Below are 23,521 nucleotides of genomic sequence, written 5' to 3'. Positions count from 1 at the left end.
AATGAAGATATTGTGTCCATGTATAACTAAAAAAAATATTAAAATCATCATACTAGGACTGGGGAGATAGCTCAGTTGGTAGGGTGCTTGCCTGGTATGCATAAGAACCTGGGTTCAATCCCCAGCACCACATACACACACACACACACACACACACACACACACACACACACACACAAAAGCAGCATACTACAGTGATGCAGCCACATCAATGTTTACAGCAGCTCAATTCACAATAACTAAGCTATGGAATCAACCTAGATGCCCTTCAACAGATGAATGAATAAAGAAAATATGATAGATAAATACACATATACATACACACCCAATGTAATATTAGCCTAAAGAAGAATGACTATGGCATTTGCCAGTAAATGTATGGACCTGGAGACTATTATGCTATGTGAAATAAGCCAATTCTAAGAAGCCAAAGGTTGAATATTCTCTCTGATATGTACAAGCTAACCCACAATGGGGAGGGCGGGGAACAGAAGCTCAATAGATTAGACAACGGGAAATGGAGGGAAAGGAAAAAGAACAGAAAAGGAAAGGTGGCAAGAGGAATCTGACTTGATCTTCCTATGTAAATATATGAAAACACCACAATAAATCCCACCATAATGTACATCCACAAGAATGGGGTCCTAACTAGAATAAAATACATTCCATGCTTGTATAATTATGTCAAAATGGATTCTACTGTCATGTAAACTAAAAAAAAAAAAAAATTAGGAAAAAAAATTTTTAAGTGCATCATTAAAATTTTTAAAAAAGATAGGCTGAACTGTGTAAAAATAAAATTTTTTATTCACTGAAAGATATCAGATATTCACAATACATATATCTGATAAAGGACCCACATAAAGAATCCTCCAAACAGAACAACAGAAAATAGTAAAATAGACAAATTACTTGACACTTCAAAAGCAGAATTCACAAATAACCAATAAACAACTTCATTAGTCATCAGGGAAATACAAATTAATATCATTAAAAAACACTACAGATCCACCAAAATAGCAAAAATGAAAAAAGACAAAACAGAAAATATCAAATACTGGTTGAAGATATGGAACACCCAGAAATCTCACTGCTGATTGGAGTGTGACACATAAATTTTGAAAACTATTTGCTACTTATCTACTAACATGGAATTCACACACACTCTATATCCCAGCAATTCTATTCCAAGTTGTACATACTACAGAACATATACATATTTTCCTCCTAAAGACATACTAGAGTGCTTATGGTAGCACTACTTGAACTAGCCTTTAATGAAAAAGAAGCCACAAAAGTTCATCAAACATTAGGAAACTAACACAATGAAATACTACACAGCAATGAAAATGAAAAAATTACAGTTGCATGTAATAATAGGTGTGATTCTCACAATAAAAAAAACTGAGCTCTTTCCATTGGCACACATTTTACAAATATGTAAACCTAATATGATTGTAGAAGTTAAGAGAATGATTATACTTGAGAGGGGATACTGACTGGAAGGGGACACAAGAAAAAAATCTCAGGTGCTAGGATTTCTGAATTAATCTGGGAGCTATTTTCACAAGTGTGTTCAGTTCATTAAGATTCACTAAGCTTTACATTTACTATGCACAGCTTTTTATTTTTATAAAGTTATCAGTATCAGTAAATTATCAAGCAATTTTTTCACCAATCAATTTTGTTGTTGCTATTTTTCACATACAGATAGGTCTAGAAAATAACTTAATTCTTTCTTAAACTTCACATGGCTAATTTAACACAACTACATAGAAAAAATCAGATTTAAGTAACATCTAGTAACAGTTCAAAAGCACTTCCTTCATTTTTAAATGCTAAAACTTTTATAATTACCTAAAAAATGAATCTATGCCAAATGAAGCCATTAATCTTTCAGCTTGAAACAACTGCAAAACTTACATTTAATGAAATTAAGTTGCAATGAACTTCAAAATTAGCAAATTTTTTTCATTACTAAACTAAGATATACTATGAACAATAAATTGAAAATATCAACATATGTAAAAGTAAAGGTATACATCAGTGTCCATCATATAGTAAAATGAAAAGGCAAAGTGAATTTACTATTCCTAATTATAATTTTTAAATAAGAAGCTATTTCTACTTAAAATACTGTTTTATTAAAAACTATAATGCAAAGAATTTGAAAATAACTTATTACAAAAAAAGGAAAAAAGATATGGAAGAAAAACCCAGTCATAAATCATATAAAATTAGAAATTCTGTTAGATCACTGTAGATGGCAGATAAGTTACAGGAACAAAACAAACATTAGGGACTAAAGGATAGCAAAGAGAGTGAACTCTACAGAGGTCTAAAGTAGAAATTTATAAAATTACATATATGGTAAAATAAGAAGCTGAAGAAGACCAGATAAGTAAAATAAGAAAAAGCCCTTTGAATTCCTTTTGTAAGCACAACAAATTACTATCAGCATCCTTACTTGATATGGCCAAATAAAAATTTCAGGAGTAATGTGGAATATTCTTACGGGAAGAAGACTGGCCTTCAACATCTCCTATGTAAAAGACATTAGAAATACATCCATTTTTGTTTATCAAAACCTCACCCCACTTCACATTAAGGAATTGTTAATCTGCTTATTAAGTTTAAGAGAATTACAACCACAAACCTTATAACAAATCTCATACATGAATACTAAACCACAATGCCTCATTATACCTTATTCCATTCATTATAGTACTTTAAAATTATTTCTGAATTAATCAACTAGAGTTCTACACTCTTAAATAACAACAATAAAAAAAACCCACATTTTTCCTTACCAATTCATATTCATCAAAAAGCTGTATGAGAGAAGGTGGAATAAACATATGAAAGCCCTGTAAAAAAGCATTGATCTGAGGCTGAATGGCTCTAGTCATTCGAAGTTCAGTAACAAGCTGGACATACTCTGCCTACAAAAAAAAAAAAAAAAAAAAAGTTTTTGTGATGACTTCTTTTTAAATCTCATTTAAGATAATGTTGATTGAATAAATTTCTCATTTAAGAGGTAAAGGTTTGGAATTAATTTGGTGCCAATATTCATAAAACTCAACAAAACAGTAAACCACCATTCACTAAGTTGTTTAGGCCAAAATCCTAGTAATCAATCACCCATGACTTCTCTCAGACTTTGTCGGTGAGATCTACCTTTAAAAAATATTCTCAATCTGACTTAGTCTTAACTACCTCTACTTCTAGCACCCTGATCCAAGCCATCATCATCTCTAGCTTGATTACAGCAACACCTGTTTCCATTTTGCTTCCTGCCACAGCTAAAGTGGCTTTTAAAAATACAGATATATTGGGCTGGGGTTGTGGCTCAAGCAGTAACGCGCTCGCCTGGCATGTGCGGGGCACTGGGTTCAGTCCTCAGCACCACATAAAAATAAAATAAAGATGTTGTGTCCACCGAAAACTGAAAAATAAATATTAAAAATTCTCTCTCTCTCTCTTCTCTCTCTTTAAAAAAAATACAGATATATAACACATAACTTTCCTGCTCAAAACCCTACAATGACTTCACATGACCCAGTAAAATGCAAATAAAAACCTTTCCCAGTCTGTAAGGCTTTTATTGATCTGGGCTCTGCTTTGCTCTCTGATCCCATTCCTTTTCACTCCTCCCCTAGGTCGGTGCATTCAATTCTCTTCCTTGGCCCTCCAACTATTCCCCAAACACAAGATCAATTAGGCCTCTCTGTCTTTATACTTTGAGGCTTTCTAACTGAAATGTCTCATTAGAATATAAACTCTCTGCAGACAGGAACTTTGTTTTATATTTATCAGTATATATCCCCTACTCCTAAGAGTGGCTGCTACTTTGTAAATATTTAATAAATAAGTGATAAAAACGAATGCATACATTAACAAATTAACAACACACACTCTAAGCTTAGTAAAATGACTCATTTTATCATAGCCAATTCAATTTTGAGTTAAACTATTTTCACACATTATTATTAAAATTTAACTGATAATAAAAAATGTATTTTGGCACAGACCAGAATGAATGATTATCATATATACTTGTATGTGTATATAAACTATTGGATGTTATCCTTTATATATTTTTCTAAATTACTTCTAACTTTTTTCCCCCTAGTACCAGGCATTGAAAACAGTGGTGCTTAACCACTGAGCCACATCCTTAGCCTTTTTTTATATTTTACATTCAGACAGAGTCTCACTGAGTTACTCAGGGCCTTACTAAATTGCTGAGGCTGGTTTTGAACTTGAGTTCTTTCTGCTGCAGCCTCCTGAGCCACTGGGATTACAGGCATGCATCACCACACCTGGCCTAAGTAAAACTTTTGAGAGTTAAAAGCAATATGCTATGTAGAGTTCTCAATAATTCGGAGTGAATACTCTAAACACTGAGGAGAAAAAGGTCTTAACAAATTATAAAGTATGAAAATAAGATTTGTGAATTGCCCAAGTAAAGTTTACCTGTATTAGTTGCATTCCATATCTATTGGATTTTATCAGTTCCTATTATGTCCTCATACATTCAATTTTTAAATTTTTATATGTGTACTAATCTTTCCTCACACTTTCATCTTTTATTCCTTCAAACATTAATTATTTTCTGTATTTATTTCAGTAACCAGTCCATAGCTACCAGATATGGATTTGTGAAAATCAGCTCCTTCACATCCTAATCCTCATAGCAATTAAGCAATTTAAATGTGACTGTCTCTTGGTTTAAATTACCTTTTGGTAAAATAATAAAATCCTAGTCATTATAAACTTTGAGTTGTTTAGAAGAATAAAGATAAGTGAAAGATAACTGTGATTAATCAAACTGCCTCTAAAATATTTTTCCCTGTCTCTTTAAATAGCACAACTTCAAATAAAACAAATTAACATCTTCTTGGCAATCCAATTGTTACTATGAACACTTACTAATTTTACACACTAACATTCCAACTGTTTTTGTTATGCAGAAATATAATAGCTACCTCCCATTACTATAAAGGGTTTATAGGTGATTTTATATCCTTGCAAAATTACACTGTTTCATATAAGCTTTAAGGAAACAGTGCACACATAGATGATAGCCAATCCATAAAACAGTGGAATGAGAAGTTTCAAAACTAAACAATAAATATAAATCAAATCTAAAATCTGACTTTGCTCTAAGGTATTAAAAAAACTAATATATTCATTCTCACTACAAAAAATAGTCAGTATTTGAGGTAATGGATATGTTAATTAGCTTGACTTATTCATAAGTCATAGCATCAATTTGTATCCATAAAATATACACAAACATAATTTAAAATATAATTTAAAAATTTTAAAAATAATAAAACTGATAAAAGCTAAGAGTAAAGATATTTTATCCCCAACAGATAGCATATACTGTTCCTAATAAGTTTTGCAGTCAATTCTTTGAGGGCATAAAATATGAGATGCTATGGAATTAAATTGGAGAAGTGACCATATATAAGATAATACGATGACATACAGAAAATTTCAACCTAGAAAGCCTCAACAGAGAGAGAATAAAAAAAGAGCTCTAGCAACTTTTTTCCAGCACAACCTCTGAGCCTGATAATTGATAAAAAGATATAAGAGAAAAGTAACTATAAACAAAATGCACACTAAGACTAAGGTGATTCAACTTTCAGACATTTACATTCCAGTTCAATTACTGTCTACTTATAGAAACATTTTGCTTAGTAATCTCCTAATCTTCTTAATATGTAAAATGAATAACATCATCCCTCAAAGACATTCCTTAAAATTTTAACTTTTCTTCAGGTTTTAGGCCTAAATTATGTCCTCCAATGGAGTGCATTGGGGACACTGAAAACTGACACATAGTTCTCTAAGCTAATTTCCTTCTTTTTTTTTTTTTATTGGTTGTTCAAAACATTACAAAGCTCTTGACATATCATATTTCATACATTAGATTCAAGTGGGTTGGGTTATGAACTCCCATTTTTACCCCAATTACAGATTGCAGAATCACATGGGTTACACATCCACATTTTTACATAATGCCATATTAGTAACTGTTGTATTCTGCTACCTTTCCTATCCTCTACTATCCCCCCTCCCCTCCCCTCTCATCTTCTCTCTCTACCCCATCTACCATAATTCATTTCTCTCCTTGTTTTTTTTCCCATTCCCCTCACAACCTCTTATATGTAATTTTGTATAACAATGAGGGTCTCCCTCCATTTCCATGCAATTTCCCTTTTCTCTCCCTTTCCCTCCCACCTCATGTCTCTGTTTAATGTTAATCTTTTCCTCCTGCTCTTCCTCCCTGCTCTGTTCTTAGTTGCTCTCATTATATCAAAGAAGACATTCAGTATTTGTTTTTTAGGGATTGGCTAGCTTCACTTAGCATAATCTGCTCTAATGCCATTCATTTCCCTGCAAATTCCTTCTTGAAAATCTTTTTTTCCTATTTCTTGATATATACCTCAATAAATCATAGTTATTTGAATAACAGTTAAATAATTTTTAATAGTAAAAACAAAATGCTCTTCTCCCCCTTTAAGTAGATTGATATTCTTGGCCACATTTATAAAATTGTTTGGAATGGTTTGTGGGTTTTTTCATTTGTTGGATTTTCTTTTTTAACCAATCAACTGTTTAAATGGTACTATTACTGACATAATTCAATTCACTGTTTATATAAACTGTTGGTAACAAAACCTTCCTTCCTGGATTTATCTCCCTGATTATTATTGCTCTGGCATATAATAGTTTTTACTGAAAATTTCAAATGAGTATGGTATCGCACTCCTGTAATCCCAGTGACTCCGGACAAGAGGATCAAAAGCTTGAGGCCAGCCTCCGCAATTTAGCAAGACCCTATCTCAATACAAAAAATAAAAGGGCCAGGCACAGTGGTGCAAATCTGTAATCCTAGCAGCTAAGGAGGCTGAGGCAGAAGAATCTCAAGTTCAAGACCAGCCTCAGCAACTTAGTGAGGCCTTAAGCAATTTAGCAAGACTCTGTCTCAAAATTTCTCCATTAAGAACTCAATTTTTTTTTCCTAAAGAATACAGTATCTTGCTTAAAAGCAGGTTTAAAAATATATCTAAGGGGCCAAGGTTGTGACTCAGCAGTAGAGCGCTTGCCTAGCATGCATGAGGCACTGGGTTCGATCCCTGGCACCACATGAAAATAAACAAATAAAATAAATGTATTGTGCCTATCTACAACTAAAAAACTATTTTAAAAAAATGTATCTAGCACAGGGGTTCAAATCCTAGCCTCACCAATTATTAACTGTGATTTGGGTGATGCCATTTAGCCCTATATATTTCCATTTCCTCACCTGTACACTTCAAACACTGCCTAGAACATTATAAGCACCTAATAAATGTCAGATAGTTTTAATATTAAGGCTATTTTCATATTGGATAAAGAGAAATAATTCAATCAAAAGGTTACTACAGTAAATGAAAAATTTAAAAGTATATAATTCAAGTATATGAAATATACAAAAGGTAATCCTATTAGTATCACTAGAAAACAGAACTAAAGGGCAATGAGATAAACAGAGAGTAGAATGGCAACATTATGAATCATTTGGGAGCAGAATCCACAAAAGTTGCAATCACCCTTTAGTCCTTCCTCTTTCTCATCTTTCCAAACAATTACAACCAAGTTCTATAAATTCCATTAAAGTTATGTCCTCTTCTCCATTCTCACTACCACTGCCTTAGAAAACTCCTCATGCTTGCTCCCTGAAAACAATGCAAAAGCCTCCTATTGGTTGCCTGACTACAATATTGCTCCATTTCAACACATTCTTCATGCTCAAAGTTAAGTTCAAAGCAAAAATGGAAAAAAAAAAAAAAAAACAGAACCCTTATTTAACATTTGCAATCATCCCTACCTATAGCCTCAAATTTCTTGTTATGGGTGCAGTCTTTCATAATTTGGCCCCAGTCTACCTCTCCCACCTCATCTTTTCTCTCTCATTCATTATGCAATGTAAGCCAAGCTCCAAGACTCTGAGCTACTGTGGGTCCTCAAATATGCCATGCTCTGTGTCATCTGTGTGCCTTCTGATGAGCCCAGAACATTTCCTTCTTTCTTTCCTTATTCTTACCTGACCACTTTATATTTCTCTATAATTCAACTCTCCTACTACCTCCTCCATCCATTCCCTGAGATCCTGCCCTACCCCATGCTCATTCCATTATCCAAGTCTGCATGAACTTTATGATTAATATTGTAAAAGCAATGCTAGTATTTAAAATCCATGTAGTTTATCATTCAGTTCCAAGAGCTGAAACTGAAGATCTAAGCAAAAAAGGATGCATCTAACTCAAGAATTATGGCTCTAATATTTCAGGTTTTGGTTAAGAATAATCAAAATTATTTTTAAAGAGATGGAAAAACTCTTTAAATGTTAAAATTTCAACTTCTGATAATACAACTATTTTCCAAAATGAAAACAATGAGGGGTTTTTTCCCCTCTAGCTTTTAAAACAAATCACTAACAGCTACAAAATTAAAAACATTATATATCCAAATGTGGAACTAATATATATTCTTCTGCCTGTATTACATGCATTCATTTAATATACTGGATTTTAGAGAAAAGGCATTTTGTTTTCATTCTGTAATTAACAAAGGCCTTTAATAAAATTTAGGAATAATAACTCCCTCATGTGGAAATCAGTTTAAATAGGCTCTCTCTTACTAATAAGTTTGGCAAGTCATTTAAATTTCAAAACAGTTAAAATTATAAAGTTCAACTCTAGACATGACAATTACAACTATATACTTATAAACATAAGTAAATAATGGACTAGTTCTAAAGTGACAGTAAAATTCATGGTAGAAAGCATAAATCAAAAAAAATTATATTCTTCAGGTTTGATTTTTTAAATGAACATTTTATGTACTAAATACTTTAACAATTTTAAGGCAAGTAATCAGTTTAAGATGTGGTATGTTCCTAAAGATTTTTAAGTTTTAAATTAATCTGGTTGTTTATTAAATAAATATTAAATGTCTAAACACCCAAAAATTTGATAATACAATTATATTGGTAACTTTAGAAAATGGAGACTCGATTTATTGTGAGAAATTTTTATATGAGAAAAATAAAAGTTGAGAATAATTATTAACATATTTATGACAGAGATCCTGCTATTATCAATCCTAATTATTTTTTTTAAAGTTAGCTCATTATCAACCAAGCAACTGGTCAAATTAAAAAGTGTTACACTTAGAAATAAATGTTTCAAACTCTTTAATTACCATAGTATTCCATCCTCAGATAAGACTCACAATGAAAGGTACATCCTCCATGAGCATATTTTAATTTATAATTATTTAATTACTATTTTCCTTCTTTCTAGATTCCAATAAAAAACATGAATGTAAAAACTAATAAGTATTTTATAAAATCTAAATAAAAATCATGTCATTAGTGGAGTGGCTAGAAAATGCAAGTATAAATAGAGCTATGTATCATTGAATTGTTAAATGGTCATTCCACTTCATCAAACTACTCACTAGATATAGTATTCACCAATAAGAATTACATTTATGGTTCTTCCCTGAAAAGCAATCACCTGCTTAATAAAGATTCTATGGGGGCTGGGGTTGTGGCTCAGTGGTGGAGCGCTTGCCTGGCAAGTGTGGGGCACTGGGTTCAAGCCTCAGCACCATATAAAAAAATAAATAAACATATTGTGTCTATCTACAACTAAAAAAAAAAAAAAGATTCTATGACTTCATTACCTTTAATTGAAGGTTGGTCTTCGGTGTAAAATAAAATAATAAATGTACTACAAGGTAAACAATCTAAAGATTTTTAAAATATTTTCATTCACTCCCAAGTTCATACAAATTTCAAAATTAATTTAAGCACTTTACTATCTTAATTTTCAACAGTCTAACATGACTCATTATATTAAAAACTAGGTAGGTTTTTCCTCAATATGATTAATTTTGCATACAGCATGAAGAACATTAGACTTGAAATTAGGAGACCTGAGTTTTGGTATTACCTTTGCCATTAACTCTTTAGAATTCAGTGTCCTTGTATACAAAATCAAAGGGAAAGCTAAAAATTTCTAAGTATAGTGAGTAAAAGCTCAACTCCCGATTTTATTTCTAATAACTCAACTGCATATTTTTGTATAAGTATAGCACAAGAGTTTTAAGAAGTAAAATTGTATATCTTAATACAGGTTCACAATTTCCTTTATATATGTGAAACTAAGAACATACTATTTAAGAATTCTACCCAATAGCATTCTTTACTACTACTACAACTTTTGTGCTACTTTTCATTTTACAGAATGTCAATGACAATTCTGTATGGTAGATATTATTATTCCAGTTCTATAGGATGTAGAAAACTGAGGCTCAATGAGTTGTTAAAATGTGACTAAGTCTTGGGCCAGCAGTGCAGTTCAGTGGTAGCAGGGAACATGACTATCATTGCATAAGGTTCTGTCTGGGTTCGGCCCCCAGCACTATTATAATAACAACAACGACAAAAAGTCTACAATCTACAAAATGGTTTAACAGACAATTTTTATGGTTAATTCTGAAGTTGTCTTGGAATTAAAACATGACTAAGGAAAGGAAGAAGGTTTTAGGTTTGTTTAACAAGAAGATGCTATTCATACATAACTGGAATTCAAAACCAGATTTTCTGATTCCGAATCTCCTTCATAATATAGCAAAATATAATACTGTATTGTATATTTGATTATGATTTTCAAAAGTTTATGATTTTCAGCATTTAAAACAAATGCAAGATTTTGTGATAACATGTATAGAGAAGATACAATAATAAAAACAACCAAGATATAAAATTAGAAATATATACATCAAGAGGTTGAACAGATTTACTGGAACTTAAAAGCATTTCCAAAGTTTAAACATTGGTATTTCTTCTTTTCTATATTAAAACTTTTTTAAAATATTTTTTTAGTTGTTGATAGACCTTTATTTTATTTATCTATATGCAATGCTGAGAATCAAACCCAGTGCCTCATATATGCCAAGCAAGTGCACTACCGCTGAGCCACAGTCCCAGTCCTATATTAAAACTTTAATCACACTTTTGAAATAGTGATTATTACAAGTATTATTTTGATTAAGTTTGCATTATTAAAATTTTCAAATGCATTTGTAAATGTACAATTGGTATGATCAACTGAAACGTCCAGACTGCTTTAGGAACCATCTCAGCGTACCTAGGTAAAACAATACTGAAATGATCCTTTCCAATTCAAGTTTGATATTTGATAGTTTTGTTAACTCAAATGTTTTAATCTACAGCATAAAAGCTTTTCTAGCAAGTACTAGAACAATTTAGAGTAACTGGCAAATTATCAAATCCAAACTTCAAACAATAATTAAGGTAAACATTCAAATACTCACTTTGTTATTTTGTGTCACAAGAATACCTCCACCCCCAGGTTTCAAAGGCACCTCTTCCATTGCTCCAAACACATCAGTTTCAACAGAAAAAGTTAATTCTAGACCTAGATCACTAATATCATTATCTAAAATCCACTGCAAATTTTTGGCATATTCTGGATCAATGGATGCTACATCTTGGTAATTTACAGGAATACCTAAAAAAATGCAAAAACACAGCAGTTACAGTCCATTTTTCTGTCTTTCCTCATCTGTTTAATGGTAAAATACTGCCCTCTACGGATACACTGAAAAACTGCAAAACAGAATCCAATTCACAGCATGGCTTTAAATGGATCTAATTCCTAAATGTGGAATTCTAAATATTAAGCCTGTTTTTTCCACATCTTTACAATGAAATCTTTCTTTAAAATAGATATTCTGTAAGTTGTCATAAAATTTCAGAAGTACCAAATATCTTATTAAATTGTATTCTTTGCACAAACATATACATGATAAAATAAAAAACAAAAATTTAGAAGTGTTTTTTTTAAAAATAGGTCATTTTTTTTTGCCTCTGACCCCCAAATGCCTTACATATAGATGGTGTCCAATCAAAATAAAAATTATCTCATTCAAATGCCAATGATTACCTACTTAGTTCACCCTTAAAAGCTTAAGAAAATTACTGTAAAAACATGTGTACAGAAATAAAAAATAAAACCGTACCAAGAATGTGTTTGTAGAATGATCGTGTGAAGTAAATATTGACCAACTGCCTATGGTTCAAAGCTAATCCCAAGATCTGGCCAGCAAACCGGAAATAGTTCAAGTGATCAGGATTTACATAGGAGTTGCTATTAGGCTGAAAAGTTGTTCCTATTAAATACCAAAAAAATTATACTTAGGAATCTATATGCAGAAGAGAGATAACTTAAATGCAAATAAATTAAATCACATATAACTTCAGTAAAGCTAATCATATATAAGCTTCCACAGGAATGTTCTTTGTGGATACACAAACAGGCCGTAGAAATGGAAGTACTGAAAATAACCATTAATTCACATACATTATCAGAACAAGTCCAAATATAAAGAGAAAATTTTAGAAATACTTTCAACTGAAAGTAGTTGGAAGAACATTAGATATCTTCAAAAAACCTAGTAAAAGACAATACACAAACACGTATGAACACCCATTTTCCTAGGCAGTGTGGCAATAAATACTAGGCTATAAACTAGGGCAGATATTGTCTCATTCATCTATATAAGTCCAGGGCAATTATTATTCACTTATTTTTGCTTCTCAAGGAAAGCAAACAGTTATGAGAAAGACTAAAACTTTTAAATGTACAATTGTTCTTAATAGACCTAGTCATTGAACTTAATGCCTGTTAAACAATGATCAGAAAATCATCTAAGTTTCCAAGTCAACCACTTCTTTCACATGGCAAATAATCAAGTTTAAACAATTAATGCTGAGGTAAAAGGAAAAATGGCAAGAGTAACAGTTACTGGTTACAGTGTCAAAATCTAATTTTTAAGAGTATAATTCCACTTTTATGAAATATCTAGAATAAGTGAATTCATATATATTCAAAGTAGATTATACTTCAAGTAGTTACGTGAGGCTAGGGAAAGACTGAGGAGTTATTTAACAAGCAGAATTTCTGCTTCGGCTGACAAAGTTCTGGAATCAGTGGTGATGGTTGTATAGCATAATAGGTCAATAGTGTCAATAAGTTGCAGACTTTCAAATGGTTGAAATGATCAATATTACATATTTTACCACACAAAAATACATAGTCCAATCGAAAAACCTAATGCCAACTTTTCAACTTCAACTCCACTGATTCTTCTGTGATGATCATTAACCTGGATTAAAAATTCATTCATTCAAGAAACATATGAACTCATGCTATGTACTACTTACTGTTCTAGGTACTGAGGCTAAAAGAAAGGATAACTGATAAATACAACAGAAATAGAATCAAAGAAAAATAAAGTAGAAAATATTATTAGTGAAATGTTTGGTAATTTGGAATACATATTTGTGATAATACTTGGAGCTTTGATTTATCATTGTTGAAATTGGATTAAACTGCTGTCACCCATTTAATTTGAGATAAGGGAAAAAATTTAGAAGCTTATGGTTGAATGGCCTAAATAAGCCACATGAAATTCATCATTCACTCTTAAGTACCTTTGAATAATTTCCAGTCATGAGGTATGACTGGATATGAAAAGACAGAGCAAGGCCTTGGAGAAGAAGAAAGACATCAAAAATTAGCATAACCATAATTCCAAAACCATATTATTTTGAGAATATCACAAAATTTTTTTTATCTGTTCAAATAGTGAACGTTAAGGGTTACTGGTGAACCAGCACTTATTTTTGATGAGTCTATTTTCCTCTCCTAGCTTTGTATAATTCTTTCACTATCTAATACTTTCTGGGAAATTTGGATTCTTAAAAAGAATAGATAAGTAGATAAGAAGAAATTTAAAGGAAAAAAAGAAAAATAATGGGATAAAAATCTTCAGGACAGGAATAATAAATAGTTTTTAACTTGAAAACTAGTTAAAACAGTATAAAATTTATATTAAAATTTTTAAGTTCAAAATAATCACAGCTATGACGGTCCCAGGTTCTTGTTTTCACTATTAAAAATTCTGGGGCTGGGGACTGTGGCTCAGTCTAGCACATGCAAGGTCCTGGGTTCGATCCTCAGCACCACATAAAAATAAATAAATTAAATAAAGCTATTGTGTCTAACTACTTCTAAAAAAAATAAATAAATGTTTAAAAAAATTATAAGTAATCTAGGGATGATCTAAAGTATATGGGAGGATATGCATAGGTTAAATGCCTGCACCAATCACTAGCAGATTCTGAGGGATGACTGAACATTGGCATGTGCAAATTATGAACCATTATTCAGATAAATATGATTTATTGAGATATTTTTCAAAATATAATGAAAAACTTTTTTTTGTGGTGCTGGCAGTCAAAGGGCCCTGTGCACACAAGACAAATGTTGTACCACTGATATGTCTCAAGCCCTGAAAATACATTTTCAAGAAGGAAATCCTACTACATAATTATTTTCAAAGAATAATAGTAACATTATCTAATACTTATTTCATGCTTTCTTTGTGCCATGCATCAAAATAAACATTTTCACATCTCAGCTAATTGACGTATCCACTAACTGAATTCTCATTGTGTTATAAAACAAGTTATCACCATTTTCAATTAAAGGTTAACTTCACTAGTCTAACATCAAATTTAAAAAGTGGCAGAGCCAATATTAACACCTAATGTAACCCCAAAGTCCAAACTCAAACAGTATCATAAGCTGCTTCTCTATCATGAGCATCTTAATTTGATTAGAAAATAAGTTTTTTTAAAAAAAATTGGTACAAATAACAGTCTCCCCAGATGTTCCCCACATTCAGGAACTCTTAAATCCTAAATGAAATTCCTTCATGAAACTAAACTTAATAACAAGATAATATTTCACTTAGATTTTTAAATTATTATTAAAACCATGACCCCAAAGAGAAAACATATAGTTTACAAAAAGAACCACAATTTTTACAGTCTATCCCCTCAACATTTGCTTTGTTATGTGGTATTAAGGAAGTACCTCTAGTAATGATTTTCACATCAAATCTGAATTTCAGGTATGAAACTAAACAGAGGCAGAATGAGGGGACTATAAAGAAAAGAAAAGCCTAAAATATGCTGAATTGAGTTTTAGAGATTAGGCCTAAAATCTTTAAACTTAGCACTTCATTGAACTTGTCATACTGTTCACAAAGACACTAAATTCACCACAGAGCAAACAATCAAAGGTTACAAAATCAAAGCAGGCAGTCCCATATTCTTAAGTAATTTCAAATACCCAAGGAGCGCATTACATAGGTGAATGCCTGCAGCTTCCTAGCTTCATTGCAGCCCCCTAGCTTCATTGCAGCCCACTCCTGTTGGCCTCTCCTAAAGTAATCCTTCTTATTAAATGGAGATTTGCTGCTACACTTGTTTGGAAGCAGTCAGAAGCTACAATTAATTAGGTATTCTCTCCTTGTAAGAGAATGTAAATACTGGAGAAAGAAAAGATTTGCAGGAAAAACAATGGAACTGTGTGCAAAGCATCTGAAATCTAAAATCCTACTTTCACTTCAAATATAAGTCTTTATTACAGAGCTCTCAAACATACCCTCACAAAAATGAGGTGGTAACCAATTCCATTTAGTCTACAATATCAAATTACAACTCTATAGGTCCAAAAACCATTTCCACAAAGAGAGCTGTTCATCTGTATTATATGGTTAGGTAAGAGCTTTGTAGTTGTCAGGTCTTGATCTCTTAAAAGAACTGAAAAAAAAAAAGTCAGCATGCATAAATAGATTATGAGTTAAGATTTAACATCACAATTTCTAGATTTTTGGTTTTCATAACCAATATCTTTTTTTCTTTTTAGAATAAAGTAACAGAATTTATTTCTGAAACATAAAGGAAGCAGAACTCTCACAATGGAGGAATCACACTAAATTTTAGATGTAGAAACTCAAATAGGGTTAGCAAATTTTTATTTTTCCAAATAAGGACTTTTTTTTAAGTCCATTACTAGCAACACTATTTTATGGAAGAAAACGTTAGCCAAAAAAGTAGGCTAGGGCTGGGGATGTGGCTCAAGCGGTAATGTGCTTGCCTGGCATGCGCGGGGCACTGGGTTCGATCCTCAGCACCACATAAAATAAAATAAAGATGTGTCCATTGAAAACTAAAAAATAAATATTAAAAAAAAAGTAGGCTAAAGGATAAATATTAATTGAATAAACTTCAAAGGGCAGATAAGAACTTGTTCAGGACCTCAAGACAAGCATTTGGAAACCAACTCTACTACACTAAGTCAAGTTCCATTTTCGGTTCTACCACTTGTCAGCTATGTCAATATAGACAAAAACTCTGAATTACAGTTTTTGATATGGGAATGCCTCATCTAGTTCACAGGGTTACTGTGGGAATCAACAAAATGTACTGAAGTAGTCTGAAAAATATGACAAGTCACCAAAAAAGTCAAGACCACAAAACTTACCATCCGCTGACTGGGTAAACAATGCATAATCGGGATTGACTATCTCATTAGACAGAATATCAAACCACTCTCGCACAACACCTTGACCCTAAGGTTCAAGAAAATGAAATTTAGCATCAACAAAAATATATTATGCTGGAAATTTTTTTTCTGAATGAGAACAAAATTAAAATCATTAAATTTCTTTATTTATCAATTAAATATTAACCTTCATTCAAATGTGTTTCTTTTATATACAGTGATTTCCAAATCACTTATTTTTATACCCACCATGCCTTCTTCTCCATGGAATCGTACAGCAATCCCTTGTTTTAGCTTTGCACAATTTGCTTTTGATACAACTTCACAGCTACTCCTAAAAATAGAATCTAAATATGTAGCATTAGTTAATTTTACATATTAAAATTTATAATAACAAGTACTTTGTGCCTCACATGTATATCATTTTCTTTTTTAAACATACCTCTGTGAACCAGCAGAATGTCATTTTCATTTACTGGCCTGTGCACCATGTCTGAATCTGGTTGTCCTGAATGCAAATGTTCATAGAACCATTCACAGCGATCTTTAAATGGCTACCCAAAAAAATGACAGGAAAATATATTAACAATATTTCAGTCACCTAATTACCAGATTTATTAGCATACTAAATGCTAGTAAATTTCTATGAATAATCATTCTTAGACCTCTAATTCGCAATAAGTATTTATTAGATAATGTTCAAACATTTCAGTAACTATTCACAAAAAGGCAGATATTAGCTGAAATACTTGACAACCTAGACAATGTATTTTTTAACATCCTTATATTTTCATTGCTTCTTGGCCATTTGGCTAGGATCAAACATAAAATTCCCACATTTTCAATAGGAAATACTGATAAGTTATATCTAAGAACTTAATGTTGGATATATAATTGAACAAATTTATTCTCAATTTATTTTAAACCCAACAAAGCTTATAAGAATGAATTTTCACACCCAGAAAAAGTTACAGTGAATGTTCCACTTCAGTTTTTATGAAAATAATCTTTTACACCTATCTTCATTCTTATTTCTCTTTTGAAATACAGACAGCAACTAGAAAGTTATTTGTTATCCTTCTGTCTTTCTTTCCTCCACCCTAAAAACTGAAGAATAAGATCTCTTAAATGGTAAAGAAAATTTCTGCCTTTTATTCATCTAACAGGTAAAGCAAACTGCAAGTGATCTATAATTTTTATGATTAATCTGAAAGTATTATTGAGTACCTAGTATGTGCCAATATTAAAACATAAAAGCTGTATAAGTGTCACTCTCCATGTTGAAAACTACTTAGTAAAGTTGAAGAGATGAGAATAACATAGAACAGTACAATAGTATATATCAAATTCTAAAAAGTGTAGTACAAACTACTGATGCAACTAAGAATTTAGAAACTTGAAGATCAATGGAGTACAAAGGTTTCACAAGTCATTTTCTGAACTAGAATTTAAAGCTCAGTAGGACTTGCTCAAGCAAGGAGAAAAAGGGGCACATCAGGTTAAGAGAGACAAAGACAAAGGTACAAAAGGAGAAATCATGTCTCTCTGGAAGATGTAGTGAAGGCACTGGTATAAACAGAATTCTATTTCTATACATGTTGAAAGAAAAATGTTTGTATAAGTAAACTGAGCACATAATTAAGGATCCTGAGAATCCAGTAAAACATACAGGAGCCACTATGTATATTGGTTAGAAGAACATAATACAGTAATCAAAGTGAGTGTGGCACCAATTTAAAGGGAGATTATCCAAGTACAAGTTATAAAAACAGCTATTAAATAATGAGGTCCACATAGTGGTAGGAAAGAGGAACTATGAAGTACATCTAAGAGCCATTACTCCTCTAAATAAAAATGAAAAGTAAAAGAAGATCGCTAGAGATAGAACTTACTAACAGATATAACTTGGAGGGAAAGAAACTTTCTCCCACAACTTATTGCCATACTCCTAGAAGGCACTGATGGGAAAACAATAAACAAGGTTTTATGTATCCTGAATTTAATTTTATTGTAGGATAAACTATTAGGGGTTTGGAAATAAATACTTGACTCTGCTACACTTGGAACACTAAAAACAGAGTCCAGCTGAAGTTGGAAACAAGCAAAGGTACCTTGTTCAAGAGAACAGAACAGAACCACCAAGAAGAAAGAAATTTACAATCCAAGGTCAGGACTGAGAATTTGCTCAGCAAATAACACACACCACTAAAAAAGTTAAAGGATAAACAAGGTGGCACAATACCGCAGAAGCTACAGGTTTCAAAAGGTAAGGATGAGCAATACTACCCGCGAATACCACAAAGAAGTTACCTTTCAGGAAGTTTCTAGGTTATCAGTCAATTTCTTTAGTTGAGCTAAACTAAATATTAGTTTTGCTTTAAAAGACTTAATGCTTTTTATTAGTTCTTAATAAAATATTATTAGTTTAGATAACCAATATTATTAGTTTAGATAACTGGTGAGAGATTAACTTCTATCTTTTAATATTTGCTCTTTCACATATAGTATACACATATTTAGTAAACAGACTGGAATATAACGTACTTGAAATTTCAATGCTAATTATTTCTAAAACTTTGGTAAAAGAGGAGAAAACAAAACTTTACACTGAAGCAACATATTTAAGTATGAGCTTTAAAGTCACATAAACATGGTTTAAAATGCTGGCTCAGTCACTTACTGAATTTGTAATCCTAAGGAAATTACTAATTCCCTCACAAGTTAGTTTTCTTACTCATAAAATAGATAAAATAATAACCTACTTCAAGGATTTATTGTGAAAATTTAAAAAATAATGCAACAGAACATAATAATCATAATTACAATCACAAATTAGCTAATGCTTTTTAAGCACCAATAAGCCAGGTATTGTTTCAAGCCCTTAAGGTGCATTAATCACAGGCAACCCTCGTAACACTGAAAAAAAGGTACACTTAGCCCCATCTACAGAAGCAAAAGATATGTAGCACTAAGAAGCTAAGTAACTTATGGAAATACTCAACATCCATAACAATAAATAGATGATGGTCTATTACCACTCCCATAAATGTTAAAATTGTCAATAATTATGACAATACATGACAGTAAGCTTACTTGCCATTTTAAGATATTAAACTGTCTTGGATCTATAAAATGTGAACCAAGAAATAAAAACAAATGCAATTTTTTAAGTAATTCATATAGAACATTAAAAGGTACCAACCGCTACCTTCAAAATCTAATAAAGATATCTATAAGACCAATATACACATGTGCACGCATGCGTGCACACATAGTCACACATATACATACACAGCTCTACAAAGCTGAAGGGCATATTTTTGTATGTAAACTTTCTAAGTACCTGCATTTCCATATATAATTCACAAAACAGGACTGATTACAGAGGCTCCTCTTAATAGCATTTGTACAGCAACACAAAATGTGTCTCCCTTTAACTACTGGCCACCTGAAAACCACCAACAGAAGAAGAAGTCAATCCTTCAGAAATAGCTGGTCTTCAACTTGTTTGGAAGAAACAGTCTCCAAGTTACAAAAAATTTCTGAGTACAGAACAGTTTTTTTTTTTTTTGATGTGAGAGTAAGTTGCCAACATGCTGCCCAGTACACTCATAAATACTTTCTATATATATTTCCTACAAAGAAATTATCCTACATAACCAGTTAACAACTACTAAAAATCAGGAACACTGGTACACTACTGTATCCATATTCCCAGACCCCATTTCAGGTTTTGACAATTTCCCAAAGATATCCTTTATGAGCATAATGATTCATGAACTACTTTTAATTATCCTGTTTCTCTATCTCCTTCACTCTGGTTACAGTTATTCAATGTTTTCTTAATTTTCATAACCTTGACACTTTTAAAGATTGCAGTTCACTTAATTTTGTAGCACATCCCTGTTATCAGAGTTAGCTTAATGCTTCCTCATACTTAGATTTAGGGTATGCATCTTTAGCAAAAACATCACAGAAGTGAGGCCATGTTCTTCTTAGTGTATCCTATTAGCTGGCACACTACTATGTCTGCTCTGATTACTGCAAAGCTTCTCCACTGTAAAGCTCCCATTTTCTCTTTGTAATAAGTAGTCTGTGATGAGATATTTTGAGAATATAAATACCCACCCCTTATAGAACTATCCAAATTCATTCATTAATTTTTCCAGTATAGACACATGAATTCCTATCTTATTTATAATATGCTATTATCATTACTTATTTTGATATTCCAATTGTTTCAAATTTGGCCAATGGGAATCCATTTCAAACTGGATTCTGAGTCATTTTGACATAATTCCATGATTCTTTGAACACATCTTTACTTTGCTGCACAAGAAAATGTTACAGTTTCATCTTGTACTTTTCCATAACCTGACCTTGGAATTCACCATTTCTCCAATGGGCCCTGCTTCATTTAGAACGTTATTTAAAGACCAAGAACTATATGCCAAGTTTGCTATATCTTAAAGAATGAAAACTGTGCTCACACTGATATCTGTTTATTCAAATTTAATAGCACAGAATTTGTTCTAGTTTCCTCCATTTTGTAACTCCCTTCTCCAACATTAGGCTCCCATACTTATCTGATCAACACTCACCTCCTCTCCACCTCCCATATATCACCAACTTCCTATTGTTGACATGGCCCCTTCACTGTAGAATGCTCACCACCCCACTGAGGCTCTGTCAAGTAACTATGAGAAGCTGCCACCATCTTCCACATGGACCTCCTCTTTACGCCACTCCAATTCATCTATCTCATCATGAGCCCTCTTCTAAACAGATACCTCCTTACCACACCCAAACTCCAAAGCCCCACACTAGGCCAGCAGGATGCATGTGAATATTCTTCATCCTGGTAAGTTAACAAAACTCTCTCACTTGGTCAAAAAGGACAGATATCGAATGCAGATGCTTTTCGACTAAACTGTTTGTAAAGGGGAAAATGAAAAACAAATAGTATTAAAATAGCAAATTATCTCTTTTTCAACAACTAAAAGCTTCTTTTACCTAGTATCTCATTTGCCCTAGTAGATAGCCATATAGTACAGGTCAACAAAATGAACTTAAGGGACCAGTGATACAGCTCAGTGGTAGTGTACTTGCCTAGCATGCACAAGGCCCTGGGTTCAATCCCTAGAAACAAACACATATGCACAGACACACACACAAAGAAAGAAAGAGAGGGGGGGTGGGGGGGGGAGAGAGAGAGGGGGGGAGAGAGAGAGAGAGAGAGAGAGAGAGAGAGAGAGAGAGAGAGAGAGAGAAAGAAAGAACGAACGAACGAACATGGATTTAAGACATTGGTGATGCAGCTCAGTGTTAGAGTTTACCTTGCAAGTGAGAGGCCCTGGCTTTAAAACGCAATATCACCACCACCACCACAACAAAAATAAACATAAGAACCACATAGACTTTTAAATCCTATTTCTTACACTTAATAGCTGAATGGCTTAAACACGTCATTTAACCCCTTCAATTCAGTAAAAGCAGCTGATTGTTCCGAGAACTAAATAATTAATGTAAAGCAAATACATGGTACTAAAACTATAATTAGCATTCAATAAGCATAAGTTATTACCATTGCCTTCTTTTACATAACCATTATTAAACAAGAATCAAAAGATCTCTATGTACATCTGTATAATTTTATAAAAATGAATTCTTAGCTCTTTTAACTTCTGAAAGGGTTCATGTTCCTAAAGACATTAAAAACCTTATGGTATTTATTATCTCATGACTACTAATGAAATCACAGTCTCTAGTCTATCCTTTACATCTGATAAATTATTTTCTAAAATGATTTTCTAAAATGTTGCCAAGATTTCTTATTCTCCTGAAGCTTCCAAACAATCTAGCAAACAAAGAAGATTCTGCAATCTGGCAATCAAGGCTCAATACAATATTCCAATATGAACCTATTCTACCTTTCCAGGTACTTCCACCTAACTGAAATTTCCACCTGCATGTGCCAGCCCATACTTTGGCTACAATATTTGTCCTCCTCTTTACTCCCATCAAAATACTGCACGTTTCTCAAGCTTTTCAAAGTCATTTAAAATCTACCTCCTTTTTGAAATTTCCTTTCACTAGAGCAACCAAAAGCAAGTTCTTCCTTCCTTAAACTCCTGAAGAACCAGGTGATACATAACTACTGACTTATAGGTACAAATATTATCTTCCCCTGCTAGATTAAATTTGGATCCTCTTGGAGAAATGTGATTTCTATCTCCAAATCAACTACCATTTATTAAGCATATATACCAAGCACTCTTCACAGGTTACTCTTCACAACAGTCCTATAAAGTTGGTTCATTATCTTTTATAGATGAAGAAATCAAGGGTCAAAGATGTTAAAAAATGTGCCCAAAGTCATATAACTGGTTAGAAGCAAAACAAGTTTTTCCCTAGCATTTTTTCACAAAACATGAGATATATGGAATAAATAGGTACAACCTTCATAAGGGGAAAGATTGTCAGGTCAAGTAAGTTTAGAAAGATTAGCAATGTTAAATCACTATTTTTATCCAAAGATTTTCTCAAAGCCTTTTAACATGCTACTCATGTACTTTACATATTTCCACGGGACATAAGTCTATTTATTTCCCAAATGTATTTGAGGATAAAATCCTTTTCTCAAAGACCATCCACGACACAGGACTATTGATTCGTGAAACTCACTTCAGGAAATGTAGTAATGTATTCTGTAGTCTTTGCACGGGCATTTGCACATAGTAGGCACTCAATACACATTTCTTCAAGAAGAAAATTTATTCCTCATATTAAAGCAACATGTAATTCCATCCCTCTTACTTACAGGAGGTTTTAAGTATAATGCTGACCACACTCAATAATATTTGAATTTTAAAAATTTATTTCATTACTAAGACTAAAAACAAGATGAAGAAAATTTCTACCTGTGCTTTTATGATATGCATGAATCTTGACATCAACTCAGGACATTCAAGGAGAAAGTGAAAGTGGTCAAAAATAATTTTAGGATTTCT

The 23,521-nt window shown here is 32.3% G+C and overlaps 1 protein-coding gene across 1 annotated transcript in view; it reads right to left on the bottom strand.

Moving 5' to 3' along the window:
* Positions 1–23,521, bottom strand: part of Hace1 (HECT domain and ankyrin repeat containing E3 ubiquitin protein ligase 1) — an 84,176-nt gene that overhangs the window by 10,320 nt on the left and 50,335 nt on the right. Inside the window, exons 14-20 of the mRNA XM_026389640.2 lie at positions 23,432–23,519; positions 16,954–17,065; positions 16,761–16,858; positions 16,491–16,578; positions 12,115–12,264; positions 11,407–11,603; positions 2,811–2,942 (exon numbers count right to left, since the gene is read on the bottom strand). Of these exons, the coding sequence (XP_026245425.1) occupies positions 2,811–2,942; positions 11,407–11,603; positions 12,115–12,264; positions 16,491–16,578; positions 16,761–16,858; positions 16,954–17,065; positions 23,432–23,519 (865 nt within the window). The remainder of the gene's footprint in view (positions 1–2,810; positions 2,943–11,406; positions 11,604–12,114; positions 12,265–16,490; positions 16,579–16,760; positions 16,859–16,953; positions 17,066–23,431; positions 23,520–23,521) is intronic.

Source organism: Urocitellus parryii, chromosome 8 (assembly GCF_045843805.1).
Source record: "Urocitellus parryii isolate mUroPar1 chromosome 8, mUroPar1.hap1, whole genome shotgun sequence".
NCBI lineage: Eukaryota > Metazoa > Chordata > Mammalia > Rodentia > Sciuridae > Urocitellus > Urocitellus parryii.
This window is presented reverse-complemented; position numbering and strand designations above follow the sequence as displayed.